The sequence below is a fragment of the Haematobia irritans genome, chromosome 4 (assembly GCF_050003625.1).
Source record: "Haematobia irritans isolate KBUSLIRL chromosome 4, ASM5000362v1, whole genome shotgun sequence".
NCBI classification, from domain to species: Eukaryota; Metazoa; Arthropoda; class Insecta; order Diptera; family Muscidae; genus Haematobia; species Haematobia irritans.
The window spans coordinates 181,541,521-181,563,071 of record NC_134400.1 but is presented as its reverse complement, the minus strand read 5'-3'; the positions used below and the strand labels follow the sequence as shown (position 1 = coordinate 181,563,071).

Below are 21,551 nucleotides of genomic sequence, written 5' to 3'. Positions count from 1 at the left end.
CATCGTTTGATATTAGACTTCCAAAATGACGTGCCAAATTAATATTTGCCCGATTATAATTTGGCATCTCTATACTATTATTATTATACAAAAGCAAACAAAAACACAAACACTTAAATTCTAAATCTACTCACCACAGCTCTCAGTGCCAATATTGGTTTCATAGTGTGTAGTATTGCAGATAGTCCACACGCTTCACTCGATAATAAATCGAAATGGTTCCCACACAAGGCTTTGAAAAAATTACCACAAATTATGAAATACTAATAGAAATTTTTGAAAAATTACAATACGAAGACCAAATGAGATTGGCCCAAGTCAATCGAATATTGAGGCAAGTTTATAAATCTTATATATTGCCTAAGCAATATCGTTGTTTGAAAATTTTCTCCACATTTCTTGGTGGATTTCTAATATCCAATGAAACGGATAGAAATCGAAAATTACTAAGGCAGAAAGAAATGCAAAAGTTTATTTCGTTATATGGCAAATACGTTCGAGAATTAAGTGTTGATAAACCCATGAATTTTAGGCCTTTTATAAATGTGGTGAGTTTATCGTGTGATGGTCTACACTTTAATATGAAAATCCTAGAACAAGTGGCAACACAGTTACCTCATTTGGAGAGATTCCAAGTTCTCTCTTTGAGATGTGGTAAAAGACATTTTGAGCAAGCACATTTGGAGAATATACTTAAAATGAAGAATTTAAGAGAATTACAACTGGATTTCTACAATGATAATTCGGATAACACAATCAAATATCAATACTTTCGAAAATTACTTAGCATGCCAAAGATGGAAATTCTTAAACTAAGTTTCGAAGTAGCAGCTGATAGTGAAGAAGACCCCATAAGTTCTTTGAACTCATTAAAGGAATTATCCATACAGATTTCTTTACAAAGAGAAAAATGGTTACAAAATTATCCTTCGGTATTGGAAATATGTAGAAATCTCAAATCCCTTACTCTACGCCTTCCATATAGGAATATTATGGATGAAAATACCTTACATCTGATTGCCAAATCTTGCCCAAATCTTGAATCTTTAAACCTATGTTGTATATGCTTCTCCAATATTGAAATATTTGTGATACCGCAAAGCCTTAAGGAGCTTCAAATATATTTGTGCTATGGTTTAGCTTACCGAAATCTTCAACAAATTCTAACTCAATATCCCAAGTTGAAAAAATTCTATTCGAAATGCTCCGATTATATGGGAATATTTGAAAATGTCCCCATATCTCAAGCCCTAGAAACTCTGGAATTGGATCGTGTGGAATTAAATGATTTTACAATGGCCTATGACCATAATGAGAATTTAAAAAATCTTACGTGGCACAGCCATTGGATGTGGGGAGATAAGCAAAGTTTAATAAAAGCTATTCCCATGGCCACTTGCAAAAATTTGGAGACTTTACATATGGTAAACTGTCATATGTCTGTGGCTATTTTAGAAGAACTAAAACTTCTACGAACATTGAAAATCTTTCTTAACCTTCCAAAGGATTGGCCAGAAATTATTGGATTGTTAAAACATCCCTCATTGGAGGAGGTGGATATAGAGTTTGAAGAGAGCACAATTAAACAAGCTCCAATCTGTGATAATCTTCAAACCAAAATATCTCATTTAACTCTACATTATCCCGACAACTATGGTGAAGATTTAGATTTTTGGTTGGATTTATTACAGCAAAATAAGAAAATGAAATTATCATTATATAGCCTAAAGACACACTATTGTAACATTCGGGATGTTATACATCATTCTAAGTTTCCTCGATTTTTGAAAGTGTTATATATTCATGGAATTAAAATAGGTGAGTACATATACATGTGGGTATTTATGGAAGTAACGTGGCGAGACATGGTACTTCTCATTGACAACTCTTTTCATATCTTTAGAGTAAATGGAATAATTAAAAACAAGTATATACGGCCGTAAGTTCGGCCAGGCCGAATCTTATGTACCCTCCACCATGGATTGCGTAGAAACTTCAACGAAAGACTGTCATCCACAATCGAATTACTTGTGTTGCGGTAACACTTGCCGATGGCATGGTATCTTAAAACTTCTTAACACCGTCTTCTCAATTGTAAATTAGTCCATACGGGGTATATATTACACAAAAAAAGACCGATTAAATACGTATATAATTCAGTTTGACAAAATGTTCGATAGAAATAAAATTTTGACAAAATTTTCTATAGAAATACAATTTTGACAAAATTTTCTATAGCAATAAAATTTTGACAAAATTTTCTATAGCAATAAAATTTTGACAAAACTTTCTATAGCAATAAAATTTTGACAAAATTTTCTATAAAAATAAAATCTTGAAAAAATTTTGTGTTGGAATAAAATGTTGACAAAATTTTCTATAAAATCTTGAAAAAATTTTGTGTTGCAATAAAATGTTGACAACATTTTCTATAGAAATAAAATCTTGACAAAATATTGTATAGTAATAAAATTTTGACAAAATTTTCTATAGAAATAAAATCTTGACAAAATTTTGTATAGTAATAAAATTTTGACAAAATTTTCTATAGAAATAAAATTTTGGTAGATTTTTTTTTGGGATCGGCTATATATAACTATAGACCGATAAGGACCAAGTTTGGCATGGTTATTAGCGGCCATATACTAGCGCAATGTATCAAAGTTCACAACGTACCAAATTTCATCCGGATCGGATGAATTTTGCTCCTCCAAGAGCTCCGGAGGTCAAATCTGGGGATCGGTTTAAATGGGGGCTACATAGAATTGTTGACCGATATGGACCATGGGTGTTACAGACCATATACTACCACCACGTACCAAATTTCAACCGGATCGGGTGAATTTTGCTCTTCCACGAAGCTCCGGAGGTCAAATCTGGGGATCGGTTTATATGGGGGCTACATATATTTATGGACCGATATGGACCAATTCCTGCATGGTTGTTAGAGACCATATACTAACACCACGTACCAAATTTCAACCGAATCGGATGAATTTTTCTCATCCACGAGGCTCCGGAGGTCAAATCTGGGGATCGGTTTATATGGGGGCTATATATAATTATGGACCGATGTAGACCAATTTTTGCATGGTTGTTAGAGACTAACACCATGTACCAAATTTCAGCCAGATCGGATGAAATTTGCTTCTCTTAGAAGCTCCGCAAGCCAAATCTGGGGATCGGTTTATATGGGAGCTATATATAATTATGGACCGATGCAGAACAATTTTTGCATGGTTGTTAGAGACCATATACTAACACCATGTACTAAATTTCAGCCGGATCGGATGAAATATGCTTCTCTTAGAGGCTCCGCAAACCAAATCAGGGGGTCCGTTTATATGGGGGCTCTACGTAAAAGTAGTCCGATATGGCCCATTTGCAATACCGTCCGACCTACATCAATAACAACTATTTGTGCCAAGTTTCAAGTCGATAGTTTGTTTCGTTCGGAAGTTAGCTTGATTTCAACAGACGGACGGACGGACGGTCATGCTTAGATCGATTCAGAATTTCACCACGGCCCAGAATATATATACTTTATGGGGTCTTAGAGCAATATTTCGATATGTTACAAACGGAATGATAAAGTTAATATACCCCCCATCCTATGGTGGAGGGTATAAAAATAAACATTATTTTAAAAGTTTAATCAGAAAACTCCACATGAACAATGTTCACGATTCACTGTTTACTCTAGAAATTCCTTACTGAGAACGTTTCGAGACATAGAGTGGGAAGCAACAGCAAGTGCATGTTTACCACTTACGAGTATTTTTGCTTAATAAAAACGTCTATTGGGTCCAGTTGAGTCCAATAGCATGAGGCTTCCCCTACCCTGTTTAAGGGGTTGCTTGACAATGCAGTTTTGGAAACTTTGTCGTTACCAGGTCATTACCAGTAATATTTTGAGGTTGTTACCAGCAAGGGAAGCGGTTTATTTTGGTTTCATCTGACCATATAACTTATTTCCAGCCATCAACGGTCCATTCTTTGTGGGCCTTACTAGACATTTTCTATTTAATAAAGATTACAAAAAGTGAAAAACATGCACTCGGTTTTGCTCCCCACTGTCTGTACACACAAAAAAATTTTTTTCTGATTCAATCACGAAATTAATTGATCCAATTAATTTTTTAATTGAAATGTCTTCAATCACGAAAATGATAGTATCAATCACAGTTTTAATTGGGCATAGAAAAAATTCTTGATTAAAATATTAATTGATGTCATTAGCAATTTTCAATTAATTTTTTAATTGATTCAATTAAAAATTTAATTGATTTTGAATGCAAACCCCAATTAATTTTTTATTTAAAAAGGTAACTATTTTCAATTACTTTCTGAATTGGTTTAGAGTTTTTATTTGGATTAAGAAATGTTCATCACTTTTTTTTAACTGACTTAGTCTTCCGAATTTGATTAAAAAGTTAAATGTATCAATTAATTTTTTAATTAAAAATTTTAAAATTTTCAATCATTGACTTAATTAACTTTATGTTCTATCTTGATTAAAAAGTTAATTGTATCAATTAATTTATTAATTGAAAAAATATTCAACTTCAATTAACATTTTAATTGGAAATATTTTGGTGATATTTTTTTCTGTGTAGTACATGTATGTTCGACTAATCTATTTGTAACCTTTCCAGATTGTAATGAACTCAAAAACAACTATGAGAAAATTCTCAGCAGCTTAAAGACGATCAAACATAGCCATAGTGAGAGTGAGGATCTTGATGTCCTGGAAGAATACGACATGGTGCTTTGGAAAATTTAAGAAGTGTAAGACAACATAACTTAAACTAAAAGAATTTGCATAGGAGAGCCATCAGTAATTTATTAAATTTGCAATGATTTCAATGTCTAAATAATTAAATTAAGACAAAATAAATATACCATTGTTTTTGATGGTAATTGAAAAAAATGTAGAACAATGAAGTTTTCTGTTATTTATTAAAGTTGACTCTTAGTTTAGATTAGATACACTGCAAAAAAAGCATGCCCGGTTCCAATGATTTTGTCTTTACTTTAATAATTTTGGTATTGATTCCGAGTCAAAGAAGCTGAGAAAACAAGTAAGGATACTTTTAAGACACAATTCTCTTTTAAATTTGTATTTTGTGTACTTGCTTCTTAGTAGCAAATTTTAATTTTTCGTTTTTTCTATACCCTCCACCATAGGATGGGGGTATATTAACTTTGTCACTTCGTTTGTAACACATCGAAATATTGCTCTAAGACCCCATAAAGTATATATATTCTGGGTCGTGGTGAAATTCTGACGATCTGAGCATGTCCGTCCGTCCGTCTGTTGAAATCACGCTAACTTCCGAACGAAACAAGTTATCAACTTGACACTTGGCACAAGTAGTTGTTATTGATGTAGGTCAGATGGTATTGCAAATGGGCGATATCGGTCCACTTTTATGCAAGCCCAAATTTGGCTTGCGATTGCTCTAAGAGAAGCAAATTTGATCCGATCCGGCTGAAATTTGGTACATGGTGTAAGTATATGGTCTTCAACAACTATGCAAAAATTGGTCAACATCGGTCCATAATTATATATAGCCCCCATATAACCGATCCCCCGGTTTGGCTTGCGGAGCCTCTAAGAGAAGCAAATTTCATCCGATCCGGCTGAAATTTTTTACATGGTGTAAGTAGATGGTCTTTAATAGTCATGCACAAATTGGTTCACATCGGTCAATAATTATATATAGCCCCCATATAAACCGATCCCCAGATTTGGCTTGCGGAGCCTCTAAGAGAAGCAAATTTCATCCGATCCGGCTGAAATTTGGTATATGGTGTTATTATATGGTCTCTAATGTCCAGGTAAAAATTGGTCGAAATCGGTCAATAAATATATATAGGCCCCATATAAACCGATCCCCAGATTTGACCTCCGGAGCCCCTTAGAAGAGCAAAATTCATCCGATTCGGTTGAAATTTGGTACGTGATATTAGTATATGGTATCCACCAACCATACAGGAATTGGTTCATATCAGTCCATAATTATATATAGCCCCCATATAAACCGATACCCAGATTTGACCTCCGGTGCCTTTTGGAGAAGCAAAATTCATCCGATCTGGTTGAAATTTGGTACGTGGTGGTAGTATATGATATTTAACAACTATGCCAAAAGCGGTCCATATCAGTCCATAATCATATATAGCCCTCATATAAACCGATCCCGAGATTTGGTTTTGGAGCCTCTTAGAGGACCAAATTTCATCCGAGTCAGTTGAAATTTGGTACATTGTGCTAGTAACATATATGGCCGTTATGTCTCTATAGTTGTATATAGTCCTCAGATAAATCGATCCCCAATCACACAAAAATTGGTCCATATCAAGTTCATAATTCTATACAGCCCCTATATAAGCGACCCCCATATTTCAATTCTGGCTCTCTACACACAAAAAAAAAATTTCTGATTCAATCAAGAAATTAATTGATCCAATTAATTTTTTAATTGAAATGTCTTCAATCACAGAAATGATAGTATCAATTAAAAAATTAATTGAAGGTCAATTAAAAAATTAATTGATCCTATTAATTTTTGTGATTGATTTTTGTTTCAATTAAAAAATTTGTTGATTTAATTAAATTTTTAATTGAATATTTTTTAAAACTCAATTAAAATTTTAATTGGAAAATTTTTCGTGAAATTTTTTTCTGTGTACGTACCGTGCAAAAGTCCATGTCGATTCGTAATTATTTGTAGACTTACCTATACATAACTTTTTTGTCTAATATATACCACGTATGGACTAACTCACAATTTAGAAAATGATGTTAAGAAGTTAAAGATACCACAACCCAAGTAATTCGGTTGTCGGTGACAGTCTTTCGTAGAAGTTTCTATGCAATCCATGGTGGAGGGTACCTAAGATTCGGCCTGGCCGAACTTACGGCCGTATATACTTGTTCAGCTTTTTTTGCTTCATATGCTATCAAAGTCCGTTAAAAACGAGTTAAGAACAATTTCATTTTACAAATTCAGACTCGACTTCCAATAGAAATTATGCTATGCTTTCAAGTAAAAAACGTCATAAAATACGGTCTTGAAAACATGTCTTATTTTTGAACGTTTTTTTTGCTTTGTAGTTTCATTAATTTTAAGGAATTTTTCTGAATTATTAAAAGTCAAGTTGACCTTACCCCAAAAACCTTGTCATGTTATGATATCCATTTTTAAGTCAAATCACTTAATTATATGGACAATACGACATCACTATTTTAAGGACATGAAATCGTTGGCCTATATATATATATATATATATATATATATATATATATATATATATATATATATATATATATATATATATATATATATATATATATATATATATATATATATATATATATATATATATATATATATATATATATATATATATATATATATATATATATATATATATATATATATATATATATATATATATATATATATATATATATATATATATATATATATATATATATATATATATATATATATATATACAGTCTGTCAAGAAAGTCTTTTGACATTGCCAACTATTTCGAATCCAAAAAAAAAATTGAAATATTAAATATTTTATTAAATTTTTAATTCTGTGTACGTATGTATACTTTGCAAAATACATAATAAAATATTATTTTAAAATTTCATTATATTTAATTTTGGAACAAAAACATAATTTTGATCCCATTGCCAAAACACTTTCTTGACAAACTGTATATATAAAGTTATGTATACTTTAATATTCAAGAGACAAGTTTAAACATACCGGATTCTCGCTTTGGCATCCCTATTTTTTTTTTCTATTTTCTAAAACAAAAAAAAGCGTATCTACCACTTGACTTACAATTAAAAAGCCAACAATAGAAAATTTACTTACAATAGCTCTCAGTGCCAATATTGATTTCATAGTGGGTAGTATTGCAGATACTTCACACGCTTCACTCGATTATAAATCGATATGAATTCCATACAAGGCTTTGAGAAAATTGCCACAAATTGTGATATACTAATAAAAATTTTTGAAAAATTAAACGTCGAAGATCATATGAGATTGTCTCAAGTCAATAGTACATTGAGACAATTTTACAAATCTTTTATATTGCCAAAGCAATATCGTTGTTTGAAAATTTTCTCGACATTCAGTAATGGTGTTGTGATATCCAATGAAACGGATATAAATCGAAAATTACTGAGGCACAAAGATTTGCAGGAATTTATTTCGTTATATGGCAAAAATGTTCGAGAATAAGTGTGGATGTACCCATGAATTTTTATACCTTTTGTAAATGTGGTGAATTTGCAGTGTGATGGTCTATACTTTAATATGGAAATCGTAGAGCTAGTGGCAACACAGTTACCCCATTTGGAGAGATTCCAGGTTAAAAATTTTATATATTATGAGAGGCATTTTGAGCAATCACATATGGAGAGTATACAAAAATTGAAGAATTTAAGAGAATTAAAATTGGATTTCAGCAATTACCATTCCGATGCCACAATTAAATACCAACACTTTCGAAAACTGGTTGGCATGCCAAAGATGGAAAGTCTTAAACTAAGTTTCGTAATAGAAGCTGATAATGAAGAAGAAGACCCTATCACTTCTTTGAATTCATTAAATGAATTATTCATACAGGTTTCTTTACGAAATGTTCCTTCCGTATTGGAAATATTTAGAAATCTCAAATCCCTTAGCCTACGCCTTCCACGTCGAGATAAGATGGATGAAAATACCTTAAATCTGATTGCCATATATTGCCACAATCTTCAATATTTATGTTTAAATGACATAACATTTTCCAATATACAAATATTTCTAATACCTCAAAGTGTACAGGAACTTGAGGTGTACAGCTGCAAGGGTTTAACCTACCGAAACCTACAACAAATTCTAACTCAAAATACAAATTTGAAAAATTCCGTACACAATTATCCGATTATGCGGGCATATTTGAAAATGGGCGTATATCTGAAGCCATAGAAACTCTGGAATTGGAGCGTGTGAATTTGAATGCTATTACAATGGCCTATAATCATAATGAGAGTTTAAGGACTCTTATTTGGTCCACATGTTCCATGTGGGGAGATAGGCAAATAGAAGTCATGGCTTCTTTAAAAATTTGCAGACTTTAACTATGGAAAACTTTCGTATGTCATTGGATATTTTACAAGAACTGACACATCTTCGGACATTAAAAATAGAATTTGTTATACCAGTGGATTGGCCAGAAATTATTCGATTGCTAAAGCATCCCACATTGGATAATGTTGATCTACAATTTGAACGTATTCGACAACAACTTTTTTTTAATCCTATAACCCAAGGCCCAGATTGTGTTGATTTGCAAACCAAAATCTCCCAATTAACTCTACGTCGTCGAAATAGCTACGATGCAGATGCAAATTTTTGTTAGATATACTAACAACAAAATAAGAACATGAAATTAACTTTATATACCCTAATGACAGACTATTTCTAACTTTCCGAAAAGTTATATATCATGATTGGTTTTCTCAATTTTCGACATCGATATACATTCATGGAGTTAAAATAGGTAAGTATATGCGTACTTATGGAAGTAAGGTGACTCATTCCCAATTTTTATTCACACCCTTAGAATAATGAAAGTAGTTGAACCGCTGAACTTTCTCGATTATTTTTCTTTGTTGAACCAACCAGATTGTTCCAAAAACTTTAGCAGACTGCTTAAGTGAACGTTTTCCAGGTCCGCCAGTAATCACAGCTATATGCCCCTAAAATTTGCTTACGCCTTACACAAAATGCAGGATACTCACACAAGAGGTGTTTAATTGATTTCTTTTACTCCGCATCATGACAGCCAATAGTTTCTGCAAAATCGCTTATCAGGCAGCGACCCGTTATAGCAGATATCAGGAGTGATATCTGACGTCTCGAGACCACTAGCGATTTAAGTTTAAATGGGACCGTATTTGCTTGGTGTCGTTACAACCCTTGGAATTCTCCCATCGAACATTTGCCATCATAACAGCCTTTTCACGCAGTATGAGCTTGCAGGTAGCCAGGGGCATAGAGATTCTAGTTCCCCTGGAATATGTAGGGTAGTCTCTAGACTTGCCAACTCATCCGCTTCGCAGTTCCCGGTATGTCCTATATTATGGCTAGGCACCCATATTAGGTGAAAATTGTGCTGCTCAGCCATCTCATTGAGAGATTTGCGGCCGTCGATTGCCGTTTTCAAGTTAAGGAACACAGAGTCCAAGGATTTTATTGCAGGTTGACTGTCTGAGCATATAACAGGTTGGCTGATAAGTCCCCGGTCTAACAAAAAAAACACATTTTTTGTCAAAATTCGTTTTTATTATTCAACATAGTTCCCTTCAAGAGCGATACAACGATTATAACGACCTTCCAATTTGTTGATGCCATTTTGGTAGTACTCCTTCGGTTTTGCTTCAAAATAGGTCTCAGTTTCGGCGATCACCTCTTCATTGCAGCCAAATTTTTTCCCTGCGAGCATCCTTTTGAGGTCTGAGAACAAGAAACAGTCAGAAACAAACAGTGGGGGCCAGATCTTGAGAATACGGTGGGTGGGGAAGCAATTCGAAGCCCAATTCATGAATTTTTTTCATCGTTCTCAATGACTTGTGGCACGGTGCGTTGTCTTGGTGGAACAACACTTTTTTCTTCTTCATATGGGGCCGTTTTGCCGCGATTTCGACCTTCAAACGCTCCAATAAGGCCATATAATAGTCACTGTTGATGGTTTTTCCCTTCTCAAGATAATCGGTAAAAATTATTCCATGCGCATCTCAGAGGCCATTACTTTGCCAGCGGACTTTTGAGTCTTTCTACGCTTCGGAGACGGTTCACCGGTCGCTGTTCACTCAGCCGACTGTCGATTGGACTCAGGGATGTAGTGATGGAGCCATGTTTCATCCATTGTCACATATCGATGGAAAAACTCGGGTGTATTACGAGTTAACAACTGCAAACACCGCTCAGAATCATCAACACGTTGTTGTTTTTGGTCAAATGTGAGCTCGCGCGGCACCCATTTTGCACAGAGCTTCCGCATATCCAAATATTGATGAATGATATGACAAACACGTTCCTTTGATATCTTTAAGGCCACTGCTATCTCGATCAACATCATATTACGGTCATTCAAAATCATTTTGTGGATTTTTTGATGTTTTCGTCGGTAACCACGCCTTTCGGGCGTTCACCGTCCTCCGTGCTCATTTCACCACGCTTGAATTTTGCATACCAATCAATTATTGTTGATTTCCCTGGGGCATAGGCCGGAAACTCATTATCAAGCTAAGTTATTGCTTCCACCGTATTTTTGCCCTTCAGAAAACAGTATTTTATCAAAACACGAAATTCCTTTTTTCCATTTTTTTCACAATAACAAAAGTTGCTTCACAAAAGACGCTCTATCTCACAAACTAATTAACTTACAGACGTCAAATTTTGGCACGAATCATTTGAAGGTTGGTACTATATAAAAATCATATGCATTTAATATTAGCGACGCCATCTATGTGTATACCCCGAAACCTACTTGTCCATTCCATTTGGAGCCATCAGTGTAGAAATCTATATATCGTTTATTCCCCGGGGTCTGTGTGCACCACGCCTCACTGTTGGGAATTAGAGTTTCAAACTTTTTGTCGAAAAGTGGTCTCGCCAAAGTATAATCCACTACGTGAGGCACATCTGGCAGTTTTTTGAGGACCGCGCAACTGCACAGTCGTTATTGCAGCTGACTGTCTAAAGGCAATAGATGCAGCATGACATTAAGGGAATCTGTTCCTGTCTTGCTGAATGCGCCTGAGATACACAAGCATGCCATACGCCGAACTTGTCGGCTGCTGAAGTACCGGCCACCAGACTACAACACCATATTGCATTATAGGTCTAACCACTGCCGTGTATTGCCAATGCACAATTTTCGGTTTTAGGTTCCCACTTTTTCCTATTGCCTTTTTGCACGAGTACAAAGCTACCGTTGCTTTCGGCGCCCTTTCTTCAATATTAAGCTTAAAGTTCAGCTTCCTGTATAAAATAACGCCAAGGTATTTTGCACACTCACCAAAGGGAATTTCAATAGCCCCTAAGGAAATGGGCCTAACCGTGGGAGTTTTGCGATCTTTGCAGTACATGACTAGTTCTGTCTTTGCAGGATTTACTCCAAGACCATTATATTTCGTCCATTTCTCAGTCATCCGGAGGGCTCTCTCTATGATTGTGGATGGGAATTTTCCCCAGACTGCTAGGTTAGTTTAGGTGGCAGCCCGATGTATCAGGCTCGCTTAGACTATTCAGTCCATTGTGATATCACATTGGTGAACTTCTCTCTTATCACTGAGTGCTGCCCTTTTTATAGCCGAGTCCGAACGGCGTTCCACATTGCAGTGAAACCACTTAGTGAAGTTTTGAAACTCTCAGAAATGTCACCAGCATTTGTGAGGTGGGATAATCCACCGCTGAAAAGCTTTTTGGTGTTCGTCTAACAGCCTAAGTATACCTGGATCAACATTCAGAGTTGTCAGTCCATTTAAAATCGAGCTCAGATGGATGTTGTTGAACGAGCCTTCGATGTCTAGAAACGCCACGATTGTGTATTCTTTGAAAGATAGTGAGCTTTCAATAAAGCTGACTAGTTCATGAAATGCGGTCTCAGTAGACCTGCCCTTCGAGTACGCATGTTGTCGTTTCGAGAACAAACTTGAATCGATGCTAGTTCTAAGATAAATATCTATCATCCTCTCCATAGTCTTAAGTGGGAATGAGGATAAGCTGATTGGTTGGAAATCCTTCGCACTCGAGTGAGAGGCTTTTCCCGCTTTCGGTATGAAAACTACTTTTGTTTCCCTCCACTTTCCTAGGATATATGCTAAGTTGATATATCCTATATATCGCCGACAACCAGGAGATGATTCTGTCAATCACTGCTTGTAACTCCGCCGGAGTAATTCCATCAGGTCCGGGGGATTTGAATGGTCCCAAGCTATTTAACGCTCATTTTATTCTAGATTCCGATACAGTTTCCTCGATAGAAAACGACCGCTGAGCCCCTGTGGCACCGCCAGAACATGGTTCGACCGTCTGATTTCCAGGAAAATGTATGTCCAATAGTACCTCCAGTGTCTCCTCACTGGACCTTGTCCAATTGCCTCCGATATTTTAATGAAACCTGGAGCGGAGTTAGTGGATGCTAGTACCTTCCGTAGTCTGGAAGCCTCGGACGTATTCTCAAAACTGCTGCAGTAATCACTCCAAGAGTTATGCTGAGCCTTTCTCAGTTCTCGCTTGTATTCTCTCAGATTCTTCTTGTAAGCGTCTTATTATTATATTTAAGTTTAGTGGGAGAACTCCACTTGAGCCATGTTCTCGATTCAGTGCTGACACTGGAAATTCTTTATTGAAAGTGATTTGAGACATATGTGGTGTATGCATGTTCGACTAATCTATTTGTGTACTTTCCAGATTGCAATGAACTCAAAAGCAACTATGGCAAAATTGTCAGAGACTTAAAGATTATCCCACAAAGTCATAAGGAGGACAATTCAGGTTTGGTATTAGAAGATGTTATTCCTACACTTTCGAAAAACTTCATACAACTCAATTTGCAAAATTGAAGAATATTCGTTGGAGAACGGTTGGCAGTTGATTAAATTTGTATTTGTTTGAATTTGTCAATTTGGATTAAATTAACACAAAATAAAAAATATTAAAACAAAAAAAAAACAACATTTTTTTCCTGCAAAAACACACAATGTTTGACCAACGTAACATAGATTTATTTTATTGGTATAATTGGTTCTTATTTCAGACTCACTTAGACAGACTATTAAATGGCAACTATGTTAATTTTCTTAGCACTACAACCAAAGAATAATACTTTGCTTGGGAACGAAAAGAAACTGCACGGACGAAAAAGACTGTTTTTCATATGTTTGGGTGTAAAAATTATATGTTTGGAACTCAAATTTTTTAACACAATATTTTTAAGTGCAAGCCTATAAACTAGCATAACATGTTTGGGGCATATATGTTAATATGTTAGGACATATTATGTTTGGGACATAAACTGTATGTAAATATAATACGCTTAGATGCAAACATATATTAATTTTGAAATAGCCTATAAACATATATGTGTTTAGAAAGAGAGACCTTTGAGAGTATGCTGCAAGTAAAATAATGGCGCATTAAAAATATATCCACACAAAGAAAATTTCATTAAAATTTTTTTCTACCAGTGTATGCCCTAAGGTGAAACATAATATGCTTGACCAATACAAACAATATTTTGTTTGGACCAACCCTGAAAATATATATGCTTGAAGCAAAATGTGTTTGGTGTATATGTTACAGAAGCGATTTTTTTTTTGAGGGTGTGTCCATTGTCACAGAGTATTTTTATACCCTCCACCATAGGATGGGGGTATATTAACTTTGTCATTCTGTTTGTAACACATCGAAATATTGCTCTAAGACCCCATAAAGTATCTATATTCTGGGTCGTGGTGAAATTCTGAGTCGATCTGAGCATGTCCGTCCGTCCGTCTGTTGAAATCACGCTAACTTCCGAACGAAACAAGCTATCGACTTTAAACTTGGCACAAGTAGTTGCTATTGATGTAGGTCGGATGTTATTGCAAATGGGCCATATCGGTCCACTTTTACGTATAGCCCCCATATAAACGGACCCGCAAATTTGGCTTGCGATTGCTCTAAGAGAAGCAAATTTCATCCGATCCGGCTGAAATTTGGTACATGGTGTTAGTATATGGTCTCGAACAACCATGCAAAAATTGGTCCATATCGGTCCACTTTTACGTATAGCCCCCACATAAACGGACCCCCAATTTGGCTTACGATTTCTCTAAGAGAAGCAAATGTCATCCGATCCGGCTGAAATTTGGTACATGGTGTTAGTATATGGTCTCGAACAACCATGCAGAAATTGGTACATATTGGTCCATAATTACATATAGCCCCCATATAAACCGATCCCCCGATTTGGCTTGCGGAACCTCTAAGAGAACCAAATTTCATCCGATCCTGCTGAAATTTGGTACATGGTGTTAGTATATGGTCTCTAATAACCATGCAAAAATTGGTCCACATCGGCCCATAATTATATATAGCCCCCATATAAACCGATCCCCAGATTTGACCTCCGGAGCCTCTTAGAGGAGCAAAAGTCATCCGATCCGGTTGAAATTTGGAACGTGGTGTTAGAATGTGGTCTCCAACAAACACGCAAGAATTGGTCCATATCGGTCCATAATTATATATAGCCCCCATATAAACCGTTCCCCAGATTTGATCTCCGGAGCCTCTTAGAAGAGCAAAATTCATCCGATACGGTTGAAATTTGCTACGTGGTGTTAGTATAAGGCCGCTAATAACCATGCCAAAATTGGTCCATATCGGTTATATATAGCCGATCCCCAATCACACAAAAATTTGTCCTTATCGGTTCATAATCATGGTTGCCGCTCGAGCCAAAAATAATCTACAAAATTTTTATTTTTATAGAAAACATTGTCAAAATTTTATATCTATAGAAAATTTTGTCAAAATTTTACTTCTTTAGAACATTTTGTCAAAATTTTATTTCTATAGAAAATGTTGTCAAAATTTTATTTCTATAGAAAATTTTGTCAGAATTTTATTTGTATAGAAAATTTTATGCAAATTTTATTTCTATAGAAATTTTTTTCCAAATTTTACTTCTATAGAAAATGTTGTCAAAATTTTATTTTGTCAAAATTTTATTTCTATAGAAACTTTAAACTTACATTTATACGTATTTAATCTGCCTTTTTTAGTTTAATATATACCACGTATGGACTATGTGGTATATATTACGGTGTAAGGAAGTTTTAAGATACCTTGCGATCGGCAATTGTTACCGCAACCCAAGTAATTCGATTGTGGATGACAGTCTTTAGTAGAAGTTTCTACGCAATCCATGGTGGAGGGTACATAAGCTTTGGCCTGGCCGTATATACTTGTTGTTATTTCAGTGTGCGAATTCATTATTTTACTCTTCGAATATGATCGTAACAACCAAGTTTTTTTCTCTGTGTATACATTCCCCGTAACTTTTATGTAAATCAAAAAAGTTACAATATTGTAGCGTACACGAGCTAGTTTGGGAGGCTTCTTTCAACCTATCCAAGCATCAAAATATGAAGTAAACATTATTGTGGACAGCAGTGTTGCCAGTATTGGGGATTTTTCCCCAAACCGGGGATATTTTTTCGTGGATGGAGACAAAAATTTTGAGTTGGTGACTTGGGGATTTGGTAGGGAATTTTCACAAATTTGGGAAATTTAGTGGGGAATTTTCGAAACTTGTTCGGTACAATAATCAGATTAAAAATTATGGTTTATATGCATTTTTTAATTCTACATGCTTAAAAAAGTCTTAAAGAATTATTGAGAATCTCCAAAATATAAAAACAAGTTTCCTCCCCTAAGTCCACGGCATTTATTTGGATGCCCAAGAGCTGCTGTACTATTTACTCATCTGCGTACATCACTGATTTGAACAGAATAGAGTTCATATCGGGACAACAACACCCAACGATGACCCAATTTTATTTTTTGACCAATTAGAACTACGTTTTGATTCATAAATACACATGTTGACTGACCTCCCATTTTTAGAAGATGATTTGCATAAGAAAAAGATTCGATGACTCTATACCCATAAATAACTCTGACGAGGGCTTGTATCGTATGATATTTTGAGCACCCGCCTCCTGGTGTTGTGTTTTGAAATCTTCATATTTTTGTAACTCGAAAACTGGTTTAACAAATATTTCATATTTTTCCAATTTTTAATTTTTTACACAGTTTATTCCTTTACTTCTTTTTTCAAAAACTTGCCAAAAATTTATTGAGGATTTTTGTGGAGAATTTTAAATTAAATTTGGGATTTTTGGGAACGAAAGCGTTTCATTTTGGGGACAAGAGCCCGGAAAAAACTGGCAACACTGTTTGACAGTATCCTCAAGCAGAGAAGGTACATGATCTCCGTAAACAAGAGCAAACTGTTATTTTTGGATGAGGGAACAAAGAACATTTTTGCCTAAATCAGATACATAATTTAGAGAGAAAATTAACATGGTTGCGACAAACAAGTTTTAAAGTTCTCCATCCAAAAATAATATTTTATTGTTGAAACATAATCATATTCCTTCTCTGGTTGCTATTCTATCTTCCCAGAAAGTTTAAAAGTAAGTTGGATCACACAATTTAATTTTTTCAAAATTAAGCAAGGCATGTATACAGGGTGGTTAACATGTACTGCATCAAACTTAAACTCTATATATATATTTTTCAATTTATTGTTCAAAAGCAAAAAATGTGGAAAATAAAATACAAAATATAATAAATTTAGGATCGATTTAGATTTATTTGAATTGCACGAATTATGGCCTTCAAACTGCCGACATATCCCAAAAGCCGTCTAGGTTAGACTCACTTAGACTATTCAGTCCATTGTAATACCACAGTGGTGAACTTGACTCTTATCACTGAGTGCTGCCCGATTCTATGTTATGGTCAATAACAAGCGACCGCCTTTTTATAGCCGAGTCCGAACAGAGTTCCACATTGCAGTGAAACCACTTAGACAAGCTTTGAAACACTCAGAAATGTCACCAGCATTAATGAGGTGAGATAATCCACCGCTGAAAAACTTGTTGCTGTACGGTTGAAGCAGGAATCGAACCCACGACCTTGTGTATGCAAGGCGGGCATGCTAACTATTGCACCACGGTGGCTCCCGTCTAGATTTGATCGACACTTTGGTGTCAACCTTATTCTCCAAAATGTCCCAGGCTCAATAGTCCAACGCATTAAGATCTGGGAGATTTTGGTCGTCATTGTGCAAAGTGGAAATGAAGCGAGAAACCTCTTATTTAAGCCATTCTTGGTTGACGCGTGCTGTGAGCGATGGTGTCTTATGGGGCTATACTAAAACACGGACCGATACTCACCGTTTTCGGTACACCTCCGTATGGTCCTAAGATACTTCTAGATTTCAAATTTCAGGCAAATTGGATAAAAAGTACGGTACTAGAACCCCAAATAATTAAAACCATTTCTTGCACACCTATTTATAGTCCTACAAAACCTCCAGATTTTCAATTTCAGGCAAATTGGACAACAACTACGGTTTCTACATGCCCAAAAAGTAAAATCGGGGATCGGTCTATATGGGGGCTATACTAAAACATTGACCGATATGCACCTCTTTATGGTCGTAAAATAATTCTAGTTTTCCAATTTCGTGCAAATTATATAACAGCTACGGTTGCTATAAGCCCAAGAAATAAAATCGGGAGATCGGGCCATATGGGGGATATACCAAAACAAGGTCCACTACACGCCATTTTCGGCACACGTATTTGTGGTCCTACAATACTTCTAGATTTCCAATTTCAGGCAAATTGGATAAAAACTACGGTTTCTAGAAGCCCAAGAAGTAAAATCGGGAGATCGGTATATAGGGGGCTATACCAAAACATGGACCGATACTCACCATTTGTGGCACCCCTCTTTGTGGTCCTAAAATACCTCTGGTTTTTCTATTTCAGGCAAATTGGATAAAAACTATGATAAGGATAAAAATATAATGAGTCTTAACTAATTCTAACGATGAGGGGGGTGTAAGTTCGAGGTAAGTGATGTGATGTGGCCGATTGGTGGGGTCACTTTGGAAGAACTCAGGTGATCATGGTAGGGCGGGCGGCTGGAGGTCTGAGGGGATCTCCCACTAAATGGAATGTGTTGTTGATAATTTTTGTTTGTTATTGGTACAAGTTATTTTATTGATGCGTCCCTAGGGCTAGGGGATTTGGGATGGGACCACTCCTGGGAAGCGACGGAGTTGGCCGGTGAGCCCTGAGCAGGATATCCTTAGCCACACAATAGGGTTTCGTAACAATATGGCTTAATCAGAGAAGATAAGATAATTTTATTAGTGTCGGGTAATGTGTAGATCTGCTGCTACCCGCTCTACATGTCGAGTACGAATTTCAGTTGATTTTACAACACATCATAGGTAGTATGACATCATCCTCTTACATTATATATCAAACAAGTATATACGGCCGTAAGTTCGGCCAGGCCGAATCTTATGTACCCTCCACCATGGATTGCGTAGAAACTTCTACGAAAGACTGTCATCCACAATCGAATTACTTGGGTTGTGGTATCTTAAAAATTCTTAACATGGTTTTCTAAATTGTTTATTTAGTCCATACGTGGTATATATTAGACAAAAAAGGTATATATAGGTAAGTCTACAAACAATTACGAATCGATATGGAATTTGCAGGGTACGTAGAGAGCCAGAATTGAAATATGGGGGGTCGCTTATATGGGGGATATATACAATTATGAACTTGATATAGACCAATTTTTGTGTGATTGGGGATTTGAGGGCTATATACCGATATGGACCTAGTTAGGCATGGTTGTTAACGGCCATATACTAGCACAATGTACCAAATTTAAACTGACTCGGATGAAATTTGCTCCTCCAAGAGGCTCCAAAACCAAATCTCGGGATCGGTTTGTATGGGGGCTATATATGATTATAGACTGATATAGACCACTTTTGGCATGGTAGTTAAATATCATACTCTACCACCACGTACCAAATTTCAACCAGATCGGATGAATTTTGCTTCTCCAAAAGACACCGGAGGTAAAATCAGGGGATCGGTTTATATGGGGGCTATATATAATTATGGACTGATATGAACCAATTCCTGCATAGTTGTTGGATACCATAACTAACATCACGTACCAAATTTCAACCGAATCGGATGAATTTTGATCTTTCAAGGGGTTCCGGAGGTCAAATCTTGGGATCGGTTTATATGGGGGCTATATATAATTATGGACCCATTTCGACACATTTTTGCATGAGTGTTGGAGGCCATATATTAACACCACGTACCAAATTTCAACTGAATCAGATGAATTTTGTTATTCCAAGAGGCTCCAGAGGTCAAATCTGGTGATCGGTTTGTATGGGGGTTAAATATATATAATTATGTACCGATGTGGACCAATTTATGCATGGTCATAAGAGACTATATACTAACACCATGTACCAAATTTCAGCCGGATCGGATGAAATTTGCTACTCTTAGAGGCACCGCAAGCCAAATCGGGGGATCGGTTTATATGGGGGCTACATATAATTGTTGACCGATGTGGACCAATTTTTGCATTGCACCACGGGAGCCATCGTGATGCAATGGTTAGCATGCCCGCCTTGCATACACAAGGTCGTGGGTTCGATTCCTGCTTCGACCGAACACCAAAAAGTTTTTCAGCGGTGGATTATCCCACCTGAGTAATGCTAGTGAAATTTCTGAGGGTTTCAAAGTTTCTCTATGTGGTTTCACTGCAATGTGGAACGCCGTTCGGACTCGGCTATAAAAACGAGGTCCCTTGTCATTGTGCTTAACATGGAATCGGGCAGCACTCAGTGATAAGAGAGAAGTTCACCAATGTGGTATCACAATGGACTGAATAGTCTAAGTGAGCCTGATTCATCGGGTTGCCACCTAACCTAACCTAGATACCATATACTAACACCATGTACCAAATTTCAGCCGTATCGGATGAAATTTGCTTCTCTTAGAGGATCCGCAAGCCAAATCGATGGATCGGTTTGTATGGGGGCTATATATAATTATGGACCGATGTGTACCAATTTATGCATGGTCATTAGAGACCATATACTAACACCATGTACCAAATTTCAGCCGGATCGGATGAAATTTGTTTCTCTTAGAGGCTCCGCAAGCCAAATCTGGGGGTCCGTTTATATGGAGGCTATACGTAAAAGTGGACGGATATGGCCAATTTGCAATGCCATCCGACCTACATCAATAACAACTACTTATGTCAAGTTTCAAGTCGATAGCTTGTTTCTTTCGGAAGATAGCGTGATTTCAACAGACGGACGGACATGCTTAGATCGACTCAGAATTTCACCACGACCCAGAATATATATACTTTATGGGGTCTTAGAGCAATATTTCGATGTGTTACAAACAGAATGACAATGTTAATATAACCCCATGCTATGGTCGAGGGTATAAAAATGACAAATAAACACATGTAGGTACACTCAAAAAAAGTAATTTCTTCCCCGAGAAATGACATTTTAGACCAATAAAGTTTTCTTTTGTTATTAAAGTAGTTTATTGCAGGCCACGTTTTTTTCCGTGGAGGACAAACGTGGCAACGGGTATCATAAATAAAAAATTATGAGTCTTCAAGGAGACAAATTAAACAATGCAAGAGAACTTCGTTACTCTAACATTTCGACTCAGAGGAAAGAATGATTTTTTGTGTGTAGCAAATCATTAAGTCGTTTGTGGGCTATTTCAGAACATGCAAACAAATATAAATAACAATTGCACATGCATTAGGGATGACGACGTTCGACATTCGAGAATCCCCAAAAAAAAATGTGCCAATATAATTAA

The 21,551-nt window shown here is 35.9% G+C and overlaps 2 protein-coding genes across 3 annotated transcripts in view; one reads left to right on the top strand and one right to left on the bottom strand.

The window, feature by feature from the left end:
* LOC142234949 (uncharacterized) overlaps positions 1-21,551 on the bottom strand; it is a 234,633-nt gene that overhangs the window by 71,300 nt on the left and 141,782 nt on the right. The gene's annotated exons all lie outside the window — the stretch shown is intronic.
* Positions 151-13,764, top strand: LOC142234952 (uncharacterized). Its single transcript, XM_075306157.1, has 3 exons — positions 151-1,818; positions 4,656-4,788; positions 13,501-13,764. Exons 1-2 carry the CDS (start codon positions 216-218, stop codon positions 4,781-4,783), a joined length of 1,731 nt encoding a protein of 576 aa, XP_075162272.1. The 5' UTR covers positions 151-215; the 3' UTR covers positions 4,784-4,788; positions 13,501-13,764.